The sequence below is a fragment of the Hemiscyllium ocellatum genome, chromosome 5, assembly GCF_020745735.1.
Source record: "Hemiscyllium ocellatum isolate sHemOce1 chromosome 5, sHemOce1.pat.X.cur, whole genome shotgun sequence".
Taxonomy (NCBI): Eukaryota; Metazoa; Chordata; class Chondrichthyes; order Orectolobiformes; family Hemiscylliidae; genus Hemiscyllium; species Hemiscyllium ocellatum.
The window spans coordinates 112,715,400-112,741,277 of NC_083405.1; the positions used below are offsets into that span (position 1 = coordinate 112,715,400).

Consider the following 25,878-nt stretch of genomic DNA (forward strand, 5'->3'; position numbering starts at 1 on the left):
TCTAAGGAGACACCTTTAAGGCTGGGGGCCCCAGCATACAAAGTCAAAGGCAACCACAATATCATTCCAGGGGCTTTGGCATGGTCAATCAGCCACTTGAGGCTGTGAGGGTCAGGGTCTTTTCCTTGTAAGGATTCAGGAGCTGAATGTCGGGCACTCCACCAATAGTCCTGGCTTTTTCAGCACCATTATAGGCTATTTTCTCCTGGACTGAGATAAAAGGTGGGATTGAGAGAGATGAAATAGGCTGATGAATCTGTCAGTGCTGGTATAGGTTGGGGAAAATATCAGAGATGAATACTCCCAAATAAGTAAGCAGTCCAGCCACAGGCGTTGAGTTTGGGTTTGGTGGCATGGAAGGGGCATTGAGTCATTGACCTTCTCTCAGCACTCTGAGCATTTCTCTAAGCTGTGAATGGGTTGCCCAGGTGGCAACTTTAAAGAAAGCTGACAGGATCTGGTGGCTTGGTCTCCTCTGCCGCTCTTGGAAGCACAGGTCATTCTTCCTCTGCATCACCTCATCAATGTTCCCTCTAAGCTGCGTGGTTGCACGCACAGGCAGCCACTCCATAGTCCCATGCATGCTAATCATTGATTTCCAGTTTGAGAAGTCACTGTTGCACATGGATCTCAGAGGCCCAAGCAGCCAGTTCAAAAATTAGAGGGAATGCTGCCCCGATCTACCAGGACATCGAGGTTTCTGTCTGCAAAGCAGTGTACTAATATCACTTTGTTTGCTGTGTCCAGGGCAAATATCTCTAAACGTGCAGTGCATCTCCAGATGGCCATCGCTTGACTGGATACACAATGGCTGTTTAAATATCGTGCCAGCATCACAAATCCTGGGATATCCTGGCAGGGTGAGACTTCCAATGGGAGAATGTGGCAGAATCCAGTTAGCATCAGACAAGCAAGGGGACATCACAGGAGTGTGGTACCTAATTAATGAGGCGTTGGGTCGACAGTGCAAGAAAGCTTGCAAGAATTCACAGAAAGAAACTGACCATGAAGTGTAATGAAAAATTAGACATAGTTGATTTCTGGTCATGGAGTCAAAGAGATGTACAGCACGGAAACAGACCCTTCGGTCCAACTCGGGGGTGAGTTAACTTTTTTAACTTGGGGTGCCAAACAGACACCCAGCCCAATCTAGTCCCACCTGCCAGCACCCAGCCCATATCCCTCCAAACCCTTCCTATTCATATACCCATCCAGATGCCTTTAAAATGTTGCAATTGTACTTGCCTCCACCACTTCCTCTGGCAGCTCATTCCATACACGTACCACCCTCTGAGTGAAAATGTTGCCCTTAGGTCTCTTTTATATCTTTTCCCTCTCACCCTCAGCCTATGCCCTCTAGGCGAAGGAGCAGCGGTCCAAAAGCTTGTGATTTCAAATAAACCTGTTGGACTCTAACCTGGTGTCATGTACTTCTGACTTTGTATAAAATATTGGTTAGGCCACAGCTACAGTATTGTGCAAAGTTTTGGAATCCACATTATCAGAGGGATGTGATAATACTAAAGACGATGCAGAGGACATTTATCAAAGAACATAGAACAGATCAGCATAGTACAGGCCCTTCGGCCCAGTATTTTGTGTCAATAATTTATCTTAATCTAAGATCAATCTAACCTACACACCCCTCAATTTACTGTCATCCATGTGCTTGTCCAACAGTGTAAAGAACCTACCTCTGACATCTCCCCTAAACCTTCCTCCAATCACCTTAAAATTATGACCCCTCATGAAAGCCATTTCTGCCCTGGGGAAAGTCTCTGGCTATCTACTCCATCTATGCCTCTCATTACCTTGTATGCCTCTATCAAGTCACCCCTCTTCCTTCTTCTCTACAGTGTGAAAAGCCCTAACTCACTCAACCTCTCTTCATAAGTCAAGCCCACTAATCTGTGCAACAGTCTGGTAAATCTCCTCTGCACCTTCTCTAAAGCATCTACATCCTTCCTATAATGAGGCGACCAGAACAGGACACAATTTTCTAAGTGTGGTCTAACCAGGGTTTTATAGAGCTGCAGCAAAACCTCGCATATCCTAAACTCAATACCCCGTTAATGAAAGCCAAAACATCATATGCCTTCTTAGCAATCCTACCAACTTGCGTGGCAACTTTGAGGCATCTACGTATGTGGAACGTAAGATCCTGCTGTTCCTCCACACGGCAAAGAATCCTGTCTTTAATCCTATATTCAGCATTCAAATTCAACCTTCCAAAATGAATCACTTCGCATTTATCCAGGTTGAATTCCATTTGCCACTTGTCAACCCAGCTTTGCATCCTGTCAATGCCTTGTTGTAGCCTGCAACAACCCTCGATGTTATCTACAACACCACTGATCTTTGTGTGATCCCACCCCTCCACTTCTTCATCCATGTAATTTATAAAAATTACAAAGAGCAAAGGCACAAGAACAGATACCAATGGAACACCACTGGTCACCGACCTCCAGGTGGAATACTTTCCAGTACCACTCACTGTCTTTTTTCGGCCAGCCAATTCTGCATCCAGACAGCCAAATTTCCCTGCATCCCACACGTTCTAACTTTCTAAATGAGCCTACTGTGGGGAAACCTTATCTAAAGATTTACTGAAATCCATATACACCATATCCACTGCTCCACCTTTATCAACTTGTAACATCACATCCTCAAAGAACTCAATAAGGCTTGGGAGGCCTGACCTGGCCCTCACAGAGCCATGCTGATGATCTTTAATCAAACTATCTTTTTCCAAATAGTCATAAATCCCTTCTCTCAGAATCCTTTTCAGTACCTTGCTTATCACAGACGTAAGACTGATGGGTCTGTAATTCCCAGGGATTTCCCTATTCCCTTCCTTGAACAGAGGAACAACATTCACCTCCCTCCAATCATCCAGTACTACTCCCATGGAGAGTGAGGATGCAAAGATCATCGCTAGAGGCTCAGTAATCTTATTCCTCACTTCTCATAGTAACTTGGATATATCTGATCTGGCTCTGGGGACTTATCTATCTTGATGCTTCCCAGAATGTCCAGCACATCTACTTTCTTAATATCAGTCTGTTCAATCTATTAACCTGGTCCATGGTGTTCTCACCATCAACGGGGTCCCTCTCTCTATTGAATACTGAAGCAAAAAACTGATTTAGGGCCTCCCCTATCTCTTCAGACTCCAGGCCCAAGTTCCCTCCACTATCCCTGATCAGCCCTACCGTCTCTCTGATCATTCTCTTCTTCCTCACGTAAGTGCAAAAAGACTTTGGGTTTTCCCAGATTTTTCGTGCCAAGGCTTTTTCGTGCCCCCTCCTAGTTCTCTCCTCAGTCCATTTTTTAGTTCTTTCCTAGCTACCCTGTAATCTTCTAAAGCTGTGCCAGATCCTTGCTTCCTCAACCTGAAGTAAGCTTCTTTTTTCCTCTTGACGAGAAGCTCCTCTTCTCTTGTCATCCAAGGCTCCTTCACCTTATCATTCCTTGCCTGTCTCAGTGGGACAAAGTTATCCAACACTCATCACAATTGCTTCTTAAACAGCCTCCACATTTCTGATGTGCATTCCCCCTACAACAATTGTTCCCAATTATGCTCCACAGCTCCTGTCTAATAGCAGTATAATTTCTCCTCCCCCAATTAAATACCTTCCCATACTGTCTGGTCCTACATTTCTCCATGGCTATGGTAAAGGTGAGGCAGGTGTGGTCATTGTCACCAAAATGCTCTCCTACCAAGAGATCTGACACCTGGCCTGACTCATTGCCCAGCACCAAATCCAATACGGCCTCCCCCTAGTCCATCAAAGTTTTTCCTGCACATCCACCAATATCATTTATTGTATCCGTTGCTCCCGATGTGGTCTCCTCTACATTGGGGAGACTGGATGCCTCCTAGCAGAGCGCTTTCGGGAACATCTCCTGGACACCCACACCAATCAACCACACCGCCCTGTGGCCCAACATTTCAATTCCCTCTCCCACTCTGCCGAGGACATGGAGGTCCTGGGCCTCCTGCACTGCCGCTCCCTCACCACCCAACGCCTGGAAGAAGAACACCTCATTTTTCGCCTCGGAACACTTCAACCCCAGAGCATCAATGTGGACTTCAACAGTTTCCTCATTTCCCCTTACCCCACCTCACCCCAGTCCCAAACTTCCAGCTCAGCACTGTCCCCATGAATTGTCCTACCTGCCTATCTTCTTTTCCACCTATCCACTCCACCCTCCTCCCTGACCTATCACCTTCATCCCCTCCCCCACTCACATATTGTACTCTATGCTATTTTCTCCCCACCCCACCCTCCTCTCATTTATCTCTCCACCCTTCAGGCACTCTGCCTTGTATTCCTGATGAAGGACTTTTGCCTGAAACGCGATTTTACTGCTCCTCGAATACTGCCTGACTGGCTGTGCTTTTCCTGCACCACTAATCCAGAATCTAATTTCCAGCATCTGCAGTCGTTGTTTTCTCCCCCCCTAGTCCACCTATCTATATATTTATCATGATGTTACCTGCGCTGGAATGGGTTTAGTTATGAAGAGAGTTTAATAGACTCCAAGGTTATCTTCCTTGGAGCAGAGGCGACTGAGTAGGGACCTGGTTAAGATGTATATAAGTATGAGGGGCATAGACATAATAGATACGAAGAAATATTTCCCTTTAGTGGAGTGATTCTACAATTCAGAGTCCATATATTTAAGGTAAGGGGCAGGAGGATTAGAGGGAGTATGAGGAAAAGCTTTTTCACCCAGTGGGTAGTATGAATTTTGAGCTGTCTGCAAGTATGGTAAAAGCAGAAACCCTTGAGAAGTATCTAGATCTTTTTCTGTGCTGTATGACTCAATGACTCTATGAATGTGAATGAGTGTGCACTTTCAACCTGGAGGCATACAAGGCCAAGTGCTAGAAAATGGCATTAGAATAGTTGGGTGATTGTTTTTGTATGGCACAGATTCAGAGCCAAAGGGTCTTTTTTTTCTGTTCTGTAGACCTCTACAGCTTTAAACCTACTGGATGTTTTTGAGGACTTAATTAGTGGTATATTCAGGAAAGATGTATCCCAGGCTATTGAGAGATGCAAGGGAAGAGATATCAGGGGTCCTGAATGTAATTTGCAAATTCACGGCTGAGGCTTGAGACAACTAAAGGACTGCTAACATTGTTCCATTATTTTACAAAAAGGAGGATTGACTACACCAGTAAATTACAAGTCAAACAGACTAACCCCAAATAATGAGGAAGTTATTACAAAGAACTCTAAGTGATGGAATACATCTACTCTTGGAGAGATATGGATTGATGAGGGATAGTCACCATAGATTTGTAAAGAGAAGGTTGTGTTGACTAATTTGATCCAATTCTCTGAGGATGTAACTGGATGTGTTGGTGGGGATAATGCTTTTGATGTGATTTACATTGATTTTAGCAAGGTTTTTGATAAAGCCCCTCATGTTCTCAAGAAAGTAAGAGTGCATGGGAGCTGTTGGATTCAAAGTTAGCTGAGAGGCAGGAAGCAGAGGGTGATGGTAGAACGATGTTTCTGTAACTTGAAGTCAGTTTCTGAGGGGGTTCCACTGGGCTCGCTTGCTGTTTCTTGTTTGCATTAAATGACTTGGACTTAAATATAGGGGGTATAATCAAGAGGTTCGTGGATGTCACAAAAATTGATGTCAACAAAGTGCTTGTTTGGACAGGTAAAGCACTTGAGAAGACCTAACAAAGATAAGGAATTTCACTATGAATGGCAGGACTCTGGAAAGTACTGAACAGGAGAGGCCTCAGATCTTTGAGAACATATCCATAAATCCCTGAAGTTAGTAGGGCAGGTGGATAGAAAAATTAAGGCATCATTTGGGATACTTGTCTTTATCACCTGATGCATAAAATACTAGATAAGAGAGGCTTACAAAATGTGTATTACATTGGTTAGATCACAATTGTTGTACTATGTGCAATTTTGGTAACTACTGTTATGAGATTGAAGGTGCATACTCTACCTTTAAGAGAGAGAATGCTGTTCTGAATTGAGAGATTACAAGCACCTGTGTATACAACTGGATGGCAGTCCCAGAGTGTACTGGAAAATTGAAAATATGTAACATTTGGCTGTGTAATGGATACCTGAGATTTGGTTGCTGTTTTGACAATGATTCAAATTTAACAATCAGTTTAAATCATGCCCCAGAATACTAAAACCCAATCGAGTTTGAATGTATTATTTTGCCAATAATGAGATGATCATTTGTTGGGGGGGGGGTATAAAAATGCTGATATTTTGAAAATTGGTCAGAGAGCAACTGCTGTCGAAAGACAAACTACCAGAAAGCTAATTGCCCATCTAATAGTATGCTCTTAAAGAAATTTTTAAAATTGCCTCTATCAAAGGTATCTTTCCATATAAAGTCTATTTGCAGTAAAAAGAAAGAAGATGACCAGGGAGATCAGCAGAAAAACTGAAGACAGCAGGGAAGACAAAGTCAGTGTATTTTGAGATTAAGTTAATGTAATTTTAATTAGTGTTTATTGGAACAGCATATTTAGTAGAATTGGGGTCAGATAGTAAGTAGTTAAGAGAAAGCGGGGCTTGGATTTGTAAATAGTTTTTTTTGTTTAATGTTCACTGTTAGAGTTAGAAAAATAAATTGATTTTTTTTAAATAGTGGAATTTTAACAGATTACGAGGTGAGATAGGTTTTTCTGAGTGCTTGGGGTTGAAAAATGTGGTGCTGGAAAAACACAGCAGGCCAGGCAGCATCCGAGGAGCAGGAGAATCGACGTTTCGGGCATAAGCCTTCTTCAGAATCTGAGGGCTTGGTTTAATTAACAGGGGGGTTCAACTACAGCTTTGTAACATTACATCATAGGAAGGATGTAATGCAATAGAGAACATGCAGAGAAATTTTACCAGAATACTATTTACAGTGAAGGCTTTGAGCATTGAGCAACCATTGAATAGGATGGTGTTGATTTCTTTGGAACTGTGAAATTTCAAAAAGAACCTAATAGAGGTATATAAGATTATGACATATATGAACAGAGTGGACAGGAAAGCACTTCTTCCACTAGTCGAGGGGTCAAAATAGAGGGGCATAGATTTAAGGTAAGAGATAGAAGACTAAGGGGAGAGTTAATGAGAATTTGTTTTCACCCAGAGTGTGATGGGAGTCTGGAACTCACTGCCTGAAAGAGGGTTGAATCAGAAATATTCACTTGCATTGACACAGCTTTCTGTGCTGTTGGCCAAGACCTAGAAAATTGGATTAGTGTAGTCCGAATTTTGTTGACTGGCATGGTCATGATGGGCTAAACGACTTCCATTCATTCTGTAAATGTCTCTAGATCTATGTGTCAATGTGCGATATTTCAATTTATAAAAAGCTTTCGATAAAGTCATATACAAAATATTAGTAACCAGAATTAGATAACATCAGATTTAGGATAATTTATTCACATGAATCAGGAATGACTAACAAAAAGAAAAGTGACCAAAAGGAAGTGAAAGGCAGTAGTGTCGTAGTAACTTTACTGGTTTTGTAATCCAGACACTCTGGGTATGTTGGTTCAAATCTCCATCCTGCTAATGGGTGACATTTAAATTCATTTCTGGGGTGGCATGGTGGCTCAGTGGTTAGCACTGTTGCCTTATAACACCAGGGACTCAGGTTTGATTCTAGTCTTGGGCGACTTTCTGTGTGGAATTTGCACATTTTTCCCATGTCTGCATGGGCCTCCAGGTGCTCTAGTGTCTTCCCACAGTCCAAAGATGTGCAGGTTAGGTGTATTGGCCGTGCTAAGTTGCCCCGTAGTGTCCAAGGTTATGTAGGCTATGTGGATTAGCCATGGGAAACACATGGGATTAGTCTGGGTGGGATGCTTTCTGAAGAAGCGGTTTGAACTCAATGGGCTGAATGGCCTGCACTGCCGGGGTTCTCTGAGGAATAAATGGACTTTTCTCTGCTTGTAATTAATGGAGTACTCCAAGGATCAGTGCTTGGGCCTCAGTGATTTACAATCCATATTACCGATCTGAATGTGGGGATCCAATGTTATATTTCCAGGTTCGCTGGTGACACAAAGCTAGAAGGGAATGTCAGTTGTGAAGAGATTTCAAAGTAGCTTCAAGGGAATTTAGACAGGCTAAGTGAGAAAGTAAGAACATAACAGAGCACTGAAAAATGAAAAGTTATCAAAATCTATCAATTTGATGGGAAAAACAAAGCACAGAGCTTTTCTTAAATGTGAAAGAATGGAAAATAATAATATCCAGAGAGACCTGGGCGTGCTCAATGAGTCACTGAAATATGTTGATACAGCAAGCAGTTAAGATGGCAAATATTAGAATTTTGTTGTAAGGGGGTTTTAGTATGAGTACAGAAATCTTACTGCAATTGTATGGAGTGTTTTTAACAGACATTTGGACTATTGCATACAGTTTCAATTTCTTTACAATAGAAAGGATGTACTTGCCCTTGACGTAAAGATTCACTGATTTGATCCCTGTGACTGTCTTATGAGAAGACTAGCATATAGTTTCTAGAGTTTTGAATAAGACATCATCTCATGGAGACACATTAAATTCTTACAGGATCTGGAATGCTGGGGACTGAGTCTCAAGATAAGGGGGAAGGCCATATAGGATTGACCGAGCAGAAATATCTTCATTCAGTGATTGATGAATCTTTGGAATTCTCCATTTGAGAAAGGTGTAGAAGCTCAGACATTAAGTATATTCAAGGCAGAGATTAACATATTTCTAGATATTAAAAATATCAAGGAATATGAGGATAGTGCAGAAAGATTCTGTGAAGTTAAATGATCAGCCATGATCTGGAATGACAAAGCAGTTGCCTTTGAGAAGGTGGTGGTGAAGTGCTTTTTTGGACAATTACAATCCATGTATTGTAGCACACTTCCAATGCCTTTAGGGAGAGAATTCCAGAAATTTGACCCAGCAACATTGAAGGAACGGCGATATATTTCCTTCCAAGCCAGGATGTTGAATGGCTTGGAGGGGAACTTGCAGGTGGTGTACTTGCTGTCCTTGTTTTTCTCGCTGAAAACAGTTGTGGGTTAAGAAGGTATCATATTAGGATCTTTGGCAGATTTCTGCTGTATATCTTGTACACAATACACACTGCAGCTACTGAATGTTGGTAATGGTACATATGGATTTAATGGCAATCAAGTAGACTTCTTTGTCTTGAATGGTGCAAAGCTTGAGTGTTGTTGGAGATGTACTCAGTCAGGCAAATGATTGATTTATTGTCACATATACCGAGGTACAGTGAAAAATTTGTTTACTAGCAGTACAAACAAATCATAGTAAGAAAGGATATACAGATTAAAAAAAAACTTAGAGGCACACAAGTTACATTGCACAGGGTAAGCACTAGGCAAGGTCAGCATTATTTGAGGCTAGAGAGTTCATTCATCAGTCTAATAATGGCCAGGAAGAAGCTGTTCCTGAACCTGCTGATATATGCGTTCATGCAACTGTATCTTGCCTGACAGAAAAGATTGTAGGAGATCAGTACCGGGGTGCAATGGGTTTTTGGTGATGTTGGCAGCCATTCCACAGCAGCAAGCCAAGTAAACGGAGTGCATGGACAGAAGGTTAGCTTCTGTGATGGTCTGGGCTGTGCACACCACCTTTTGTAGTTTCTTACTGTCCTCAGCAGAGCAGTTGCCAAACTAGGCCATTATGCAGCCAGATTATATGCTCTCAATGGTGCATCTGTAGAAGTTGGTAAGTGTCCGTCCGGACATGCCAAACTTCCTCAGAGACCTGAGGAAAAAGAGGCATTGTTGTGCTTTCTTGACCGTCGCATCTACATGAGAAGTCCAGGACAGGTTGTCGATTATCGCCATTCCAAGAACTTGACGCTCTCCACTCTCTCAACCTCACTTCTGTTGATGTAGATGGGGCGTGTTATCCTCCTTTCTTTCTGAAATCAATGATCAGTTCTTTAGTTTTGCCAACACTGAGAGGCTGTTGTCATTGCACCATGTCACCAAGCCCTCTATCTCCCTTCTGCATTTTGGCTTGTCATCAATAGACATCCATCCAACCACAACGAATGTGCAGATGGCATTTGTTTGAAATTTGACAATACAATCATAGGTGCATAAGGAATATAGTAGGAGACTGATGACACATCCTACGGGGGCTCCAGTGTTGAGTGTTATTGTAGAGGACATGCAGTTACCTATTTTCACTGACTGCCACCTGTGGGTTAGAGAACTGAGAATCCAGTTGCAAAGGACAGAGCCGAGACCAATATCACGGAGTTTTGAGATCAGTCTTGAGGGGAAAATGTTGAAGGCAGAGCTGTAGTCAATGGGCAGGATCTAACATAGGTGTCCTTGTTTTCCAGATGTTCCAGGGATGAGTGTAGGGTTAGGATAAGGATATGGCAAATAGTGAGTATTCCATCACACCCCTGACTTGTGTTTTGAAGATTGTGAACATGCTTTGGAGAGTCAGGAAGTGAGTTACTTGCTGCAATATTCCTAGCCTTTACACAACTTTATTCCAGACATTTCAAAAGGGGATAGGATGAGGTACAATATTACAAAAGTCAAAATAGCCCATTTTAACATTCCAAATATTTATATTATGATACACCATTTTCATCAATTAACTGCGTGTTATGTATTTGTAATTCCTTTTAGAGTCAGACAATTCTCTTCTAAGCACTAACTAGATCTTCAGGTAAAGGTTCCTTTATGAAATCTTTTATTTGTGGAGAAAGTGATGACTGCAGATGCTGGAGATGAGAGTCCAGAGTGTGGTGCTGAAAAAAACCAGCAGGTCAGGCAACATCCGAGGAGCAGTAGAATCGACATTTCGGACAAAAGTCCTTGATCGGGTGCTGCCCAGTCTGCTAGGTTTCTCCAGCAATTTCCGGTTTTGTTTCAGATCTCCAGATCTTTGTTTCATTTTTCTGATCGACATGAAAATGTAATTGGAAATGATAGTGAGTGGAGATTGGGCATTTATTTTGATGAATTAGAAAACATTGTTTGGGTAGACAGGGTATTATAATGTGGCAACAGGTGCAATGAGAATGAAGTGAACTGAATGGGGTTCACAGAAAATTGGGGAGGTGATATGGTGGTATTTTAGATGTAGTGGTTGGAATACATTTTAAACATCGAGATTTTGTTTCTAAAAGTAACAAACACGTCGTGCTATAAGAAACAACTTGTCAGTTTCAGTTTAACAACACGTCTACCGAAATAAAAAGTGGGGTTTAGAACCTACAGTACGGTGAATGGTGTCAGGACATTGCCAGACATGGTGCCTCGAATCCCAGAGGGTATTTCAGTGAGAATCTTCATGCTGTTCTCATCCTCCTCCGTGGTGTTGCTGCTGTGCTTGGAGTGCGGAGATTTGCTGCCATTGCCGCTGGATTCGGTGGGGGCCGCCTCCCCGAGGTCGACGGCCGCATCGTGGCTGTGCGAGCCCACCGGCTTGGCTGGGTGGCACGACAGGATGTTGATGTAGCAGCGGCACAGCTCCGGGCACACGGCCTGAGGTGACTCGGGTAGCTCCGGCTGGGGCAGCTGCCTCTGCGGCTGCGGCTGCGGCTCCGGACTCGGCTGCGGCTGCGGGTGCGGCAACTCGCTTGAGTCGTTGTGGTGCAGCACCACCATCGTTTTCCGGGCGGCCGAGCAGCGACAGAGCAACAGGCACGAAGCCAGGGTCAAGAGGCCAGAGCTGCTCGCTATCATCCTTTCACTCGCCTCTCATCGCTCATTGATATCCTCAGGACCCTCCTCCCCCCACCCACCAACCGCCCGCCACCGGAGGGTCGATTTTAATATGGCGAGAGAGAGAGATAATATTATCAGGAAAGGGTTGCGGCCTGGAAGCCAGCCGTTGCCATGGTGAGTGAAGGCTCTCTCCCCGAGCACCACTTCTGCGCCTGCGCAACTCCTTTGTCCCCGTGGCCCGTCGCTTGGAGACGAGCGTCGCGTCATCACAACAATAGGGAACGGCCCCGCCCACCTTCCAAAGTGAGTTCCGCTTTGTGAGGAGGCCATTCGGGCCGTCTTGTCTGCCTGTAGGCGCCTCCCCACTGAGCATTTTTGCCTTCGTTGCCAATCTCTCGCCTTTTGCCCGCAATCCTGCACGTTGTTTCTTTATCATGGCTCCCATGCCATCTGGAATGTAATGCCATCTGGAATGTAATATTCTGTGGACAGGAGTTCAAAACCCACCTTGGCAGACGCCAGAATTTGAATTCAACAAAAATCTGGTATTAAAATGTTCACTTCCCATCTCCAACATCTTCAGTCCTCACTTTCTCCCAGTCAATTAAAACCTTACTGTGAAGCCTCTTCCAAGGATGCACATCTTGAAGAAGTTCTCCTCCTCCCTCTACAAGGATCTCAGTGAGAGATCCTATTGCACATACCTATCACATTCCCAGCTACCTTCACCCCAGCCCCAAACCCATCCCATTTATCTCTCAGTCCCATTTGGGGTCCTTCCCCACTTTCCTGATGAAGAGCTTATGCTCGAAATGTTGACTTATGGACCTATTCTCATAAACCATCTCTGCACTTTTTGCATTGAATTCACACCCTAAAATGTTGCCAGTATAACTTGGTAATTTGGTTCATCACCAATGAATTACAAACAAATGTTTACATTGGAATTTGTATTAACTATTGATGTCGACTGTTTATCTAAGTGTAACCAAAGTTCATCACAGCAGAGAGTGATGAGCAGAGAGGCATGCACACAGAAGGCATTTAATTGTTTTATTCTATTGATGAAGGTGTATTCACTAGGAATTGTAACGTATGATAGAAAATATACACAAAACAATATTTTGAACTCTTTGTGGCTTTTAAAATTCCAACACAGAAAAATGCATGCACAAAAAGGTCTGTTAATGAAGAAAGTATGAATCTTTAAGGCTAAACAATTCTTATTTTAGCTCTTTCTTTTCATATATCAATTGCCCCAGTTTTACTACTTACAGAAATATTAATTTTACAGAAATATTACAGAAGTATGATTTTGATGAAGGAACATTGTGTATTGTAACCAAATCTGCTGAAATACAATAATAGATGAGGGAATGCAAGCAAGCTACAAAAGGATAGCTTGAGTGAGTAGGCAAATTTTGACTTTTTTGTTTCATTTTTATTCATGGGATGAGAAGAATCATTAACTAAGCCAGAATTTATTGCTCTCTCCCAATGTCATGTAGAAAATGGTAGTGAACTGCATTCTTAAATTGCTGTTGTCCTTGGTATAAGTATTCCCACAAGGCTGTTAGGTAGGAAGTTCCAGAACTTTGAACCAGCAACGGTTATGTAGTTCCAAGTAAGAATGGTATGAGTCTTGATGGGGAACTTGCAGATGGATGTGTTCTCCTGCATTGACTGTCCTTTTGGTGTTAAAGTTTGAGGTTTGGAAGTGCGGCACTGCAAAAAGCACAGCAGGTCAGGTAGCATCTGAGGAGCAAGAGAGTCAACATTTCGGGCTTAAGTCTTCATCAATACTGAGTCCGGATGAAGGGTTAAGCCCGAAACATCAATTCTCTTGCTCCTCAGATGCTGCCTGACATGCTGTGCTTTTGTCAGCAACACTCTTTATCAACTCTGACTTGTCCAGCATCTGCAGTCCTCACTGTCTCCTAGTTTGGAAGATAGTGTCAAAAGAGTCTTGATAAGTTATTGCAATGTACCCTCTAATTTTCTTACCAGCTGCCTGAGCCTCCAGTGCCCATATGGGGCAGTGACCTCTTGAACTAGAAGTCAATGCCACGACTGACGTGCCAATGTTCAAAGTACTGGAGCAGCTTAGAGGGAATGTTGGATCTTATACATTATTGTCACTGAAGGGACCGAAGATTGAAAGTGGTGGTTGGGGTGTAAATCAATCAAAAAAAACAAAGGTGTTTTAATTCGGTAGGAAGCATTAAAAAGCAAAATGTTATGTAAATGTGACTGTGGCAAAGATAATCTTTTCCTCTTCGTCCTTCTCAACCTGTCTGCAGGCTTTGACATGCTTGATCACGTCAATCTCCTCCAACACTTCAGCACTATCATCCAAATAGGACATTCTCTACTGGTCCCATTCCTTTCTATCCAACAATATCCAGACAATGATTTGCAATGACTTCTGTTTCCTTTTCCACATCATTACCTCTGATGTTCCTGAAAGATTTATCCTTTGCTCCGTCCAACTTTTCCTCTATGTTGTCCTTCAGTGGCATTATCAAAAAATTTTCATGTTAATTTTCATGTATACACTGATGACACCACCCTCTACTCATCACAAACTTCACTCATCTCCTCCACTGTTGCTAAAGTGTCAGATTGCATATCTGACATCAGGTACTGGATGAGCAGAAATACTGGAAATATTGAAGTCATTGTTTTTGGGCCCTAGCCCAATATTTGTACCCGATCTACTAACTTCATACCTCTCCCTGGCAACACTTGGAGATAAAACCAGTCTGTCTACAGCCTTGGGTTCATATTTGAGTAAAAAATGAGGTCTGCAGATGCTGGAGATCACAGCTGAAAAGGTGTTGCTGGTCAAAGCACAGCAGGCCAGGCAGCATCTCAGGAATAGGGAATTCGACGTTTCGAGCATAAGCCCTTCATCAGGAATGAGAGAGAGTAGCCAAGCAGGCTAAGATAAAAGGTAGGGAGGAGGGACTTGGGGGAGGGGCGATGGAGGTGGGATAGGTGGAAGGAGGTCAAGGTGAGGGTGATAGGCCGTAGTGGGGTGGGGGCGGAGAGGTCAGGAAGGAGATTAGGAGGGCGGTGCTGAGTTGAGGGAACCGACTGAGACAAGGTGGGGGGAGGGGAAATGAGGAAACTGGAGAAATCTGAATTCATACCTTGTGGTTGGAGGGTTCCCAGGCGGAAGATGAGGCGCTCCTCCTCCAGCCGTCGTGTTGTTATGTTCTGCCGGTGGAGGAGTCCAAGGACCTGCATGTCCTCGGTGGAGTGGGAGGGAGAGTTAAAGTGTTGAGCCACAGGGTGGTTGGGTTGGTTGGTCCGGGCGTCCCAGAGGTGTTCTCTGAAGCGTTCCGCAAGTAAGCGGCCTGTCTCCCCAATATAGAGGAGGCCACATCGGGTGCAGTGGATGCAATAGATGATGTGTGTGGAGGTACAGGTGAACTTGTGGCGGATATGGAAGGATCCCTTGGGCCTTGGAGGGAAGTGAGTGTGGAGGTGTGGGCGCGAGTTTTACATTTCCTGCGGTTGCAGGGGAAAGTGCCGGGGGTGGAGGTTGGGTTGGTGGGGGGTGTGGATCTGACGAGGGAGTCACGAAGGGAGTGGTCCTTGCGGAACACTGATAGGGGAGGGGAGGGAAATATATCCTTGGTGGTGGGGTCCGTTTGGAGGTGGCGGAAATGACGGCGGATGATACGTTGTATGCGGAGGTTGGTGGGGTGGTAGGTGAGAACCAGTGGGGTTCTGTCTTGGTGGCAGTTGGAGGAGCGGGGCTCAAGGGCGGAGGAGCGGGAAGTGGAGGAGATGCGGTGGAGGGCATCGTCGATCACGTCTGGGGGGAGTCTGCGGTCCTTGAAGAAGGAGGCCATCTGGGCTGTGCGGTGTTGGAACTGGTCCTCCTGGGAGCAGATGCGGCGGAGACGAAGGAATTGGGAATATGGGATGGAGTTTTTGCAGGGGGCAGGGTGGGAGGAGGTGTAGTCCAGGTAGCTGTGGGAGTCAGTCGGTTTATAGTAGATGTCTGTGTTGAGTCGGTCGCCCGAGATAGAGATGGAAAGGTCTAGGAAGGGGAGGGAGGAGTCTGAGACAGTCCAGGTGAATTTAAGGTTGGGATGGAAGGTGTTAGTAAAGTTGATGAACTGTTCAACTTCCTCGTGGGAGCACGAGGCAGCGCCAATACAGTCATCGATGTAGTGGAGGAAAAGGTGGGGGGTGGTGCCAGTGTAGTTGCGGAAGATGGACTGTTCCACATATCCTACGAAGAGGCAGGCATAGCTGGGGCCCATGCGGGTGCCCATGGCAACTCCTTTAGTTTGGAGGAAGTGGGAGGATTGAAAAGAGAAGTTATTCAGGGTGAGGACTAGTTCAGTCAGTCAAAGGAGGGTGTCAGTGGAAGGGTATTGGTTGGTGCGGCGGCAAAGGAAGAAGCGGAGGGCTTTGAGTCCTTCGTGATGGGGGATGGAGGTGTACAGGGACTGGATGTCCATTGTGAAAATAAGGCGTTGGGGACCGGGGAAGCGAAAATCCTGGAGGAGGTGGAGGGCGTGGGTGGTGTCCCGAACGTAGGTGGGGAGTTCTTTGACTAAAGGGGACAGGACCGTGTCGAGGTATTGGGAGATGAGTTCGGTGGGGCAGGAGCAGGCTGAGACAATGGGTCGGCCGGGGCAGGCAGGTTTGTGGATTTTGGGCAGGAGGTAGAAACGGGCGGTGCGGGGTTGTGGGACTATGAGGTTGGAGGCGGTGGATGGGAGATCCCCTGAGGTGATGAGGTACTGGATGGTCTGGGAGATGATGGTTTGGTGGTGGGAGGTGGGGTCGTGGTCAAGGGGGCGATAAGAGGAGGCGTCCGCGAGCTGGCGTTTGGCCTCAGCGGTATAAAGGTCAGTGATGAGCTACCAACAATGTATTCAACCATCAATGGGTATCCAACATCTCTCTGTTCTGAAGAAGTCAAACCAATCTTAAATGATAACGTGTTCACCTGCTGAATTCCACCAGCATTTTCTGTTTGTTTCAGATTACCGACATCTACAGTATTTTGATTTTATTTATCAATAAGAGTGGCTGTGCCTACCTCTGTAACATTGCCCAATTTCCTCCCTGTTACATGTCATCCACCACAGAACACACCAGATGGCCTCCTTCTTTAGAGACCACAATTTCCCTTCCCACGTGGTTAAAGATGCCCTCCAACGCATCTCTTCCACATCCCGCACTCAGCCCTCAGACCCCACCCGTCCAACCGTAACAAGGACAGAACGCCCCGGTGCTCATCTTCCACCCTACAAACCTTTGCATAAACCAAATCATCCGCCAACATTTCCGCCACCTCCAAAAAGACCCCACCACCAGGGATATATTTCCCTCCCCAACCCTTTCCGCCTTCCGCAAAGACCGTTCCCTCTGTGACTACCTGGTCAGGTCCATGCCCCCCTACAACCCACCCTCCTATCCTGCCACTTTCCCCCGCCAACGCAGGAACTGTAAAACCTGCGCCCACATCTCCTCCCTCACCTCCATCCAAGGCCCTAAAAGAAGCCTTCCACATCCATCAAAGTTTTACATGCACATCCACTAATATCATTTATTGTATCCGTTGCTCCTGATGCGGTCTCCTCTACATTAGGGAGACTGGGCGCCTCCTAGCAAAGCACTTTAGGGAACATCTCCGGGACACCCGCACCAATCAACCACACCGCCCCGTGGCCCAACATTTCAACTCCCCCTCCCACTCTGCCGTGGACATGGAGGTCCTGGGCCTCCTTCACCGCCGCTCCCTCATCACCAGACGCCTGGAGGACGAACGCCTCATCTTCCGCCTCGGAACACTTCAACCCCAGGGCATCAATGTGGACTTCAACAGTTTCCTCATTTCCCCTTCCCCCACCTCACCCTAGTTCCAAACTTCCAGCTCAGCACTGTCCCCATGACTTGTCCGGACTTGTCCTACCTGCCTATCTCCTTTTCCACCTATCCACTCCACCCTCTCCTCTCTGACCTATCACCTTCAACCCCTCCCCCACTCACCCATTGTACTCTATGCTACTTTCTCCCCACCCCCACCCTCCTCTAGCTTATCTCTCCACGCTTCAGGCTCACTGCCTTTATTCCTGATGAAGGGCGTTTGCCCGAAACGTTGATTTCGTTGCTCCTCGGATGCTGCCTGAACTGCTGTGCTCTTCCAGTACCATTAATCCAGAATCTGATTTCCAGCATCTGCAGTCATTGTTTTTACCTCATTGATTTTAACCCTACTGCGAATCCTCTTGCAAGGATGGCTGCCTTGAAGAAGTTTTCCTCCTCTCACTCCACAAGAGTCCCTCTCTCACTGCAACTCCCAGGTCATTTCCTCTGCCCTGAAGCTCTTCAACTATGTCGTGAAACAAACTCGTTACCACAGCCACATTTGCTTCCTCAGTGCCTGTTTCCGTAACCAACTCATCCCACATGGACTCCAGACCACCTTTAAACCAGCAGAGTTCGGACCCAAACAGGACAAACTACAGATTCAAAAACACCACCAACGGTTCTCCTTCAAGATGCTCCGCTCCACGCTTGCAGCAATGCGCCGGCACCTAACCTCTCTACAGTCAGCACTGCCTCAGCTGAGGGCTACACTCTCTCAGAATTGCAAAGGACCCCTTCTGTACTACGTCCTCAGGAGAATTTATACTCTCAACAAACAGTATTTCAATTCCATCTCAAACATCAAAAACTGTAAGTACAACAAACTTTTATCTACCCACCTCCATAACCAGCGCTCCTCAAACATTCCAGAAGATTCCCCTGACCTCGGAAACTACTCAGACGCCATTAGCCATGCGGCTGATGCAGCTGCCACCCCCACGCCGATTGATGATGTCACTTCCGCCCTATCATGGCCACTCCCACAACTACTTCCACCCCTCACAATTCCTCATGCATCACACGTGATATCACTTCCGCCCCTCACATCATCGCTGATGCCACACGTTTAGTGACTTCTGCCACCCCTACTGCCGTGATCACCACCACTTCCGCCCCCACCAGCGCCACTCACCTGCATTCTGCTGACACGACCCCCCCCATAGACCCCACTGTCACTATCCCCACCCCCCAGAAACCCAAGGGGAACACTGCCCCTGCTCATGACTCCACCCCATTCCCCCACCACCACACCCACTCCAGTTACATGTTCCGGTCCCACTCTCAACTCCACACCCACACCAGATCCCAGCTCCCAGCCCTGCCGAGTTTTCACCATCCCTCCAGACCTCCCCCTCACTGAGGACGAACGATCAGTCCTCAGCAAAGGATTCACCTTCATCTGCCTCCGTCCATGCATCAATGAATTTAATACACGCCATGACGTCAAACAATTCTTCCGTCGCCTCCACCTCCAAGCTTACTTTCACAGTCAGGATTCCCACCCACCTTGCGAGGACCCCTTCGCCCACCTCCAACACACTGCATCCACCTGGACACCCCGCGCTGGCCTATTACCTGCCCTCAATCGCTTCATTTCCAACTGCCGCCAGGACATTATCCGCCTCAATCTGTCTATACCCCTCCCCCACTCCAACCTCTCACCCTCACAACGCGTAGCCCTCCAATCCCTCTGCTCCAATCCCAACCTCACCATCTAGCCAGCGGATAAAGGGGGCGCAGTGGTAGTCTGACGCACTGACCTCTACACCGCTGAAGCCAAACGCCAACTCGAGGACACCTCTTCCTACTGCCCCCTCGACCATGACCCCACCTCCCACCAATAAGCCATCATCTCCCAGACCATACAGAACCTCATCACCTCAGGAGATCTCCCACCCACAGCTTCCAACCTCATAGTCCGGGAACCCTGCACTGCCTGGTTCTACCTCCTTCCCAAGATCCACAATCCTGACCACCCTGGCCGACCCACTGTCTCAGTATGCTCCTGCCCCACTGAACTCATCTCTACCTATCTCGACATTGTCCTATCCTCCCTAGTCCAGGAACTCCCCACATACATTCGAGACACCACCTACACCTTCCACCTCCTCCAAGACTTCCGTTTCCCCGGCCCCCAACGCCTCATCTTCACCATGGATATCCAATCCCTCTACACCTCCATCCGCCATGACCAGGATCTCCAAGCCGTCCATTTTTTCCTCTCCAGACGTCCCCAACAGTACCCTTCCATCGACACTCTCATTCGTTTGGCTGAACTGGTCCTCACCCTTAACAATTTCTCCTTTGAAACCTCCCACTTCTTCCAGACCAAAGGGGTAGCCATGGGCACACGTAAGGGCCCCAACTATGCCTGTCTTTTTGTTGGCTACGTAGAACAGTTGATCTTCTGTAATTACACTGGCACCACTCCCCACCTCTTCCTCTGCTGCATTGATGACTGCATCGGCACCACCTCGTGCTCACGCGAGGAGGTTGAGCAATTCATCAACTTCACCAACACACTCCACCCTGACCTTAAATTTACCTGGACTGTCCCTGACACCTCCCTCCCCTTCCTGGACCTCTTCATCTCCATTAATGACGACCGACTTGACACTGACATTTTTTACAAACCCACCGACTCTCTCAGCTACCTGGATTACACCTCTTTCCACCCTATCTCTTGCAAAAATGCCATCCTGTATTCCCAGTTCCTCTGCCTCTGCCGTACCAACCGTAACAAGGACAGAACACCCCTGGTGCTCACCTTCCACCCTACAAACTTTCGCATAAACCAAATCATCCGCCGACATTTCTGCCACCTCCAAAAAGACCCCACCACCAGGGATATATTTCCCTCCCCACCCCTTTCCGCCTTCCGCAAAGACCGTTCCCTCCGTAACTACCTGGTCAGGTCCACGCCCCCCTACAAGCCACCCTCCTATCCTGGCACTTTCCCCTGCCACCGCAGGAACTGTAAAACCCACGCCCACACCTCCTCCCTCACCTCTATCCAAGGCCCTAAAGGAGCCTTCCACATCCATCAAAGTTTTACCTGCACATTCACTAATATCATTTATTGTATCCGTTGCTCCCGATGCGGTCTCCTCTACATTGGGGAGACAGGCGCCTCCTAGCAGAGCGCTTTAGGGAACATCTCCGAGACACCCGCACCAATCAACCACACCGTCCCATGGCCCAACATTTCAACTCCCCCTCCCACTCTGCCGAGAACATGGAGGTCCTGGGCCTCCTTCGTCACCGCTCCCTCACCACCAGACGCCTGGAGGAAGAACGCCTCATCTTCCGCCTCGGAACACTTCAGCCCCGGGACATCAATGTGGACTTCAACAGTTTCTTCATTTCCGCTTCCCCCACCTCACCCTAGTTCCAAACTTCCAGCTCAGCACTGTCCCCCTGACTTGTCCGGAGTTGTCCTACCTGCCTATTTCCTTTTCCACCTATCCACTCCACCCTCTCCTCCCTGACCTATCATCTTCATCCCCTCCCCCACTCACCCATTGTACTCTATGCTACTTTCTCCCCACCCCCACCCTCCTCTAGCTTATCTCTCCACGCTTCAGGCTCACTGCCTTTATTCCTGATGAAGGGCTTTTGCCCAAAACGTCGATTTCGTTGCTCCTCGGATGCTGCCTGAACTGCTGTGCTTTTCCAGCACCACTAATCCAGAATCTGGTTTCCAGCATCTGCAGTCATTGTTTTTACCTCATCTGCTGCTCGATCATCATTGGTGCTTTTGTTGTGTTTGGAATTGACCTTTCTAATGTGCTCCTGGCTGGTGTTCATCATTCTATTTTCCAAAACACTGTTTGTATCTTGATTTGTGCCAAGACCATTTCACATATTCATCGCATGCTCACTGACTTGCGTCGGCTCCTAGTCAAGAAATGATTTGACTTTAAAATCCTAATTCTTGTTTAAAATTCATTCTATGGATTCACTCCTTCCAATGTGTATCAGCTTCTCCAGTCCCACATCCTGTTGAGGTCATATGCACTCCAATTCTAGTGTCTGGAGTATGTCTGATTTTAATCTCTCCACCATTGATACTCGTGCTTTCAGTTGAAAACTTTGACATTCTGACTCTGAAGTTCTCTCCTTTTGTGCCTTATTTTCCTCCTTGGGTTCCTTAAGATGTTGCTTAAAATCTACCTCCTTCTCTGAGCTTTTGGTCATCTGACCTAACATCACTACGTATGGCTTAATGTCATATTTTATTTTATCTTGCTACTGTGAAGCACCTTGGAATGTATTGTTGGCAATTAAAATTAAAGAAAACTCCAAATTCTTTGATAAATACATAACAAGCAGACAATATCTAAAGGAAGTGTAGATCCTATTACAAATCATAAAGGATAGCTTCTGTATGGAGACAGAGAACATTGGTATGGTTCTTACTGGATACAATGCATCTCTTTTCACTAAAGAGAGGGGAAGATACAAACTGCATTCAGGGAGAAGGAATGTAAAGTACAAGATGAAATAAACATAGTGAGAAAGGAAATATTGAGGGATTCATCATCTTGGAGAGCGGATAAATCCCCATGCCTGGATGAAACTTATTCTTGATTATTATGGAAAGGAAGAGTTTAAATAGTGGGGATTCTGATCATCATTTTGCATTCCTCTCAGTCCACAGGCACGTGCCAGGAGACTGGAGGACATTATACCATTGTTTAAAATTGGAGAAAAAGAGGGACCGACTAATTGAAAGCCTGTCAGCTGAAATTTGCTCATGGGAAAATGATTGGAAAAAGTTCTGGGTGGCTGGTTAAATCATCATTTAGAAAAGCTTAATTGATCAAACACAGCTAGCACGTATTTGTTAAAGTAAAGCTATGTATGTCTACACTCATAGAAGGGCACTACAGTCTCAATGGGTCTACAGGTCGAGTGAATTGGCCATGCTAAATTGCCCTTGTGTTAGATAAGGGGTAAATGTATGGGTGGGTTGCGCTTCAGCGGGTCGGTGTGGACTTGTTGGGCCGAAGGGCCTGTTTCCACAGTGTAAGTAATCTAATCTAATCTAAACTGTAACCAACTTCAGCTGCTCACCGAACGAATGGGTCAGCTTGAGCAGTGGTTGGAGATACCAAGGAGCATACAAATGGCACTCAGCATCACAGACAGAAGTTATAGGAATGTGGTCACACCCAGGGTACAGGAAAATAGATGGGTGATAAGTTTAGGCTGAGGGGGGCAAGATTTATGGGGCAACTTTTTCACACAGAGAGTGGTACATATATGGAATGAGCTGCCAGAGGAAGTGGTGGAGGCTGGTAAAACTGCAACATTTAAAAGGCATCTGGATGGGTATATGAATAGGAAGGGTTTTGAGGGATATGGGCTGGGTGCTGGCAGGTGGGACTAGATTGGGTAGGGATATCTGGTCAGCATGGACGGGTTGGACCGAAGGGTCTGTTTCCATGCTATTCATCTCTATGACTCTATGACTCATAGTGTGGTGCATATATGGAATGAGCTGCCAGAGGAAATGGTGGAGGCTGGTACAATTACAACATTTAAAAGGCATCTGGATGGGTTTATGAATAGGAGGAATTGAGAGGAATATGGGCCAGGTGCTGGCAAATGCGACTACATTAATTTAGGACATCTGGTCAACATGGACAAGTTAGACCGAATGGTCTGTTTCTGTGCTGTACATCTCTATGATTTTATGATCTTATGACCACAAGAGAGGGCAGGCAGTCTGTACAGGATTACCCTGGAACTGTACCCCTGCCAAACATGTATTCTGTTTTGGATACTGATGAGGGGGTGGCCCATCAGGTGACAACAGCAGCAGCAGCATCACGGCTGGCCCTGCTATACAGAGGGGAGGCACAAAGTGTAGTAGAGCAATAGTAATTGGAGATTCCATAGTCAGGTGCACAGACGGGCACTTCTGCGGTCACTAGAGAGACTCCAGGATGGTAGGTTGCATCCCTGGTGCCAGGATCATGGATGTGTGTGAGTGGGTTCAGGGCATCATGAAACAGGAGGGTAAAAAGACAGAAGTCATTGCCTATATTGACACAAATGATATGGTCCTGCAATGACAATACAGGGAGTTAAGTAGTAAACTAAAAAGCAGGACCTCTAGGGAAGTAATCTCAGGATTATTCCCCATGCTACATGTTACTGAGGCTAGGAATAGAGATGGAGTACAATTGAACATGTGACAGAAGAGCTGATGTGGGGGAAGGGTTTCAGATATGTTGGTCAATGGGATGCCTTACAGGGAAAGTGAGACCTGTACAAGAAGGATGGACTGCACCTAAACTGGAGGGACACCAATATCCTGGCAGGGAGGTTTCACAGTGCCATTCAGGAGGGTAGGAACCGGAGCATCAGGTCAGTAAGTATAGAGACTCAGGAAGAGCTTGAGTCTAAGAGAAATATAACTAAGGGGAAGAGCAGGCAAGGAGAGGTTGCTGAGCTCAACAGAATTAGAGGTTTGGATTTGGTTTGCTTCAACGCCAGAAGTATAGCAGGTAAAATGGATGAACTTAGAGCCTGGATTCATGCATGCAATTATGATAGTATTGCTGTCACAGAAGCATGGGTAAACAAGGACAGGATTGGCAGCTTAACATTCTGGAATATTGATGTTTTAGCTAAAACAGAGGAGGAATTAAAAGAGTTGCATTACTGGTTAGACAGCATATCACAGATGTGCTGAGGGAAGACACCCTGAAGGGATCTTGCAGCAAGGTATTGTGGGTAGAGCTCAGGATTAGGAAGGGTGCAATTACAATGCTGGGATTGTGTTACAAACCTCCCAGCTGCCAGCGGGAGATAGAGGAAGAGGTATGGAGTTAGATTCTGGAAAGACGTGAAAATAACAGGGTTGTTGTGGTGGCTGGTTTTGACTTCCCCCTTGGACTCCCTTAGAGCCAGGGATTTGAATGGGGAGTCACTGTTAGGTGTGTGAATAGTCCAACGAGAGAGGGGGCCATACTGGACCTAGTATTGAGAAATGAATGATCAAATTGGTGATCAAGTTTTGATGGGGGAGCATTTTGGAAATAATTCTGTACGTTTTGAAATACTTATGAATGAGGACATGAGTGAACCTTGGTTGAAGATGTTAAATTGGGGGAAAGCCAACAATAGCTGAATTAGGCGAATGGAGAATGTGGATTGGGAGCTGCTGTTTGAGAATAAATCCATATCTGACATGCAGCAGTCTTTTAAGGACCAGTTTAGTAGAGTACAGGACAGGCATGTTCCTGTGCATACGAAGGAATGGAATGGCAGGATTCAGGAACCTTGGATGAATGGGGAAGTGTGGGAGAATTGTTAGATTCGTGGCAGCCATTTTGTCACATATTAAAAAGCCCGGAAACCATTTTGAATCTCATCTTAGTGCCTGCTTTCTAAAAGCCTGACCAGCTAAGACAGCTGGCCTTGCAGCTGTACTCATACCTGATAAACAAATTGTTCTCTTTGCATGGAGCTATTCTTTTCTTTGTAAGGAGCTATTGTATACTAACACTTGCTTATCAGCTACTAACCTACATTGTCCAGGCATTATGTGACTGAAGCTAATTACTGGGCAAGGTGTCTAGCTTGCTCGTTATCCTGCAATTAACTGTTTGCTAATTGTTAAACGATTGTAACCTATATAATCACGCAACTCTCTGTATCTCATCAGAGTGACTTGTGTCCATTCAGTCGACTTGTCTCTCCCCGTGAGCTCACAAATAATCCAGTCAATACTCAAGGCTTATGTGTGGCACTTCACTTCTAAATTGAACACTACGAGCGAGTGACCAACTGCATAATTTATTTCCATCCCCAACGGGAAGTTATCAGCTTAGTCAAAAAGAAGGAAAGATACCTAAAGTCCATGCAACTAGAAGCAGACAAAGTTCTTGAAGAATATAGAGAAAGTAGAAAGGAGCTCAAATAGGGAGTTAGGAAGGCTAAAAGGGACCATGGAATGTCCTTGGCCAGCAGTGTTAAGGCATTTTATACATATGTTAGGAGCAGGAGAGTAGCGAGGGTAAGATTTGGCCACTGAGGAATAAAGGTGGGAAGTTATTTGTGGAGCCAGATGAAATGGGTGAGAACCTTAACGAGTACGTTTCATGGGGATTTGCCAACAAGAGGGACTTGAGGGATATTTAGGTTAGGGAAAGGTGTGTGAATATTCGTGGGCAGATCAACATAATGAGGGAGGAATTGTTGTGTGTCTTGAAATGCATTAAGGTAGACAAGTCTCCATGACAAGATGGGATCTATCCCAGGAT

At 45.9% G+C, this 25,878-nt stretch overlaps 1 protein-coding gene across 1 annotated transcript in view; it reads right to left on the bottom strand.

The window, feature by feature from the left end:
- LOC132816229 (uncharacterized) overlaps positions 1-11,931 on the bottom strand; it is a 45,783-nt gene extending 33,852 nt beyond the window's left edge. Inside the window, exon 1 of the mRNA XM_060825724.1 lies at positions 11,253-11,931. Coding sequence (XP_060681707.1) covers positions 11,253-11,722 — 470 coding nt within the window. The 5' untranslated portion in view covers positions 11,723-11,931. The remainder of the gene's footprint in view (positions 1-11,252) is intronic.
- Between the last annotated feature and the right edge of the window lie 13,947 nt (positions 11,932-25,878).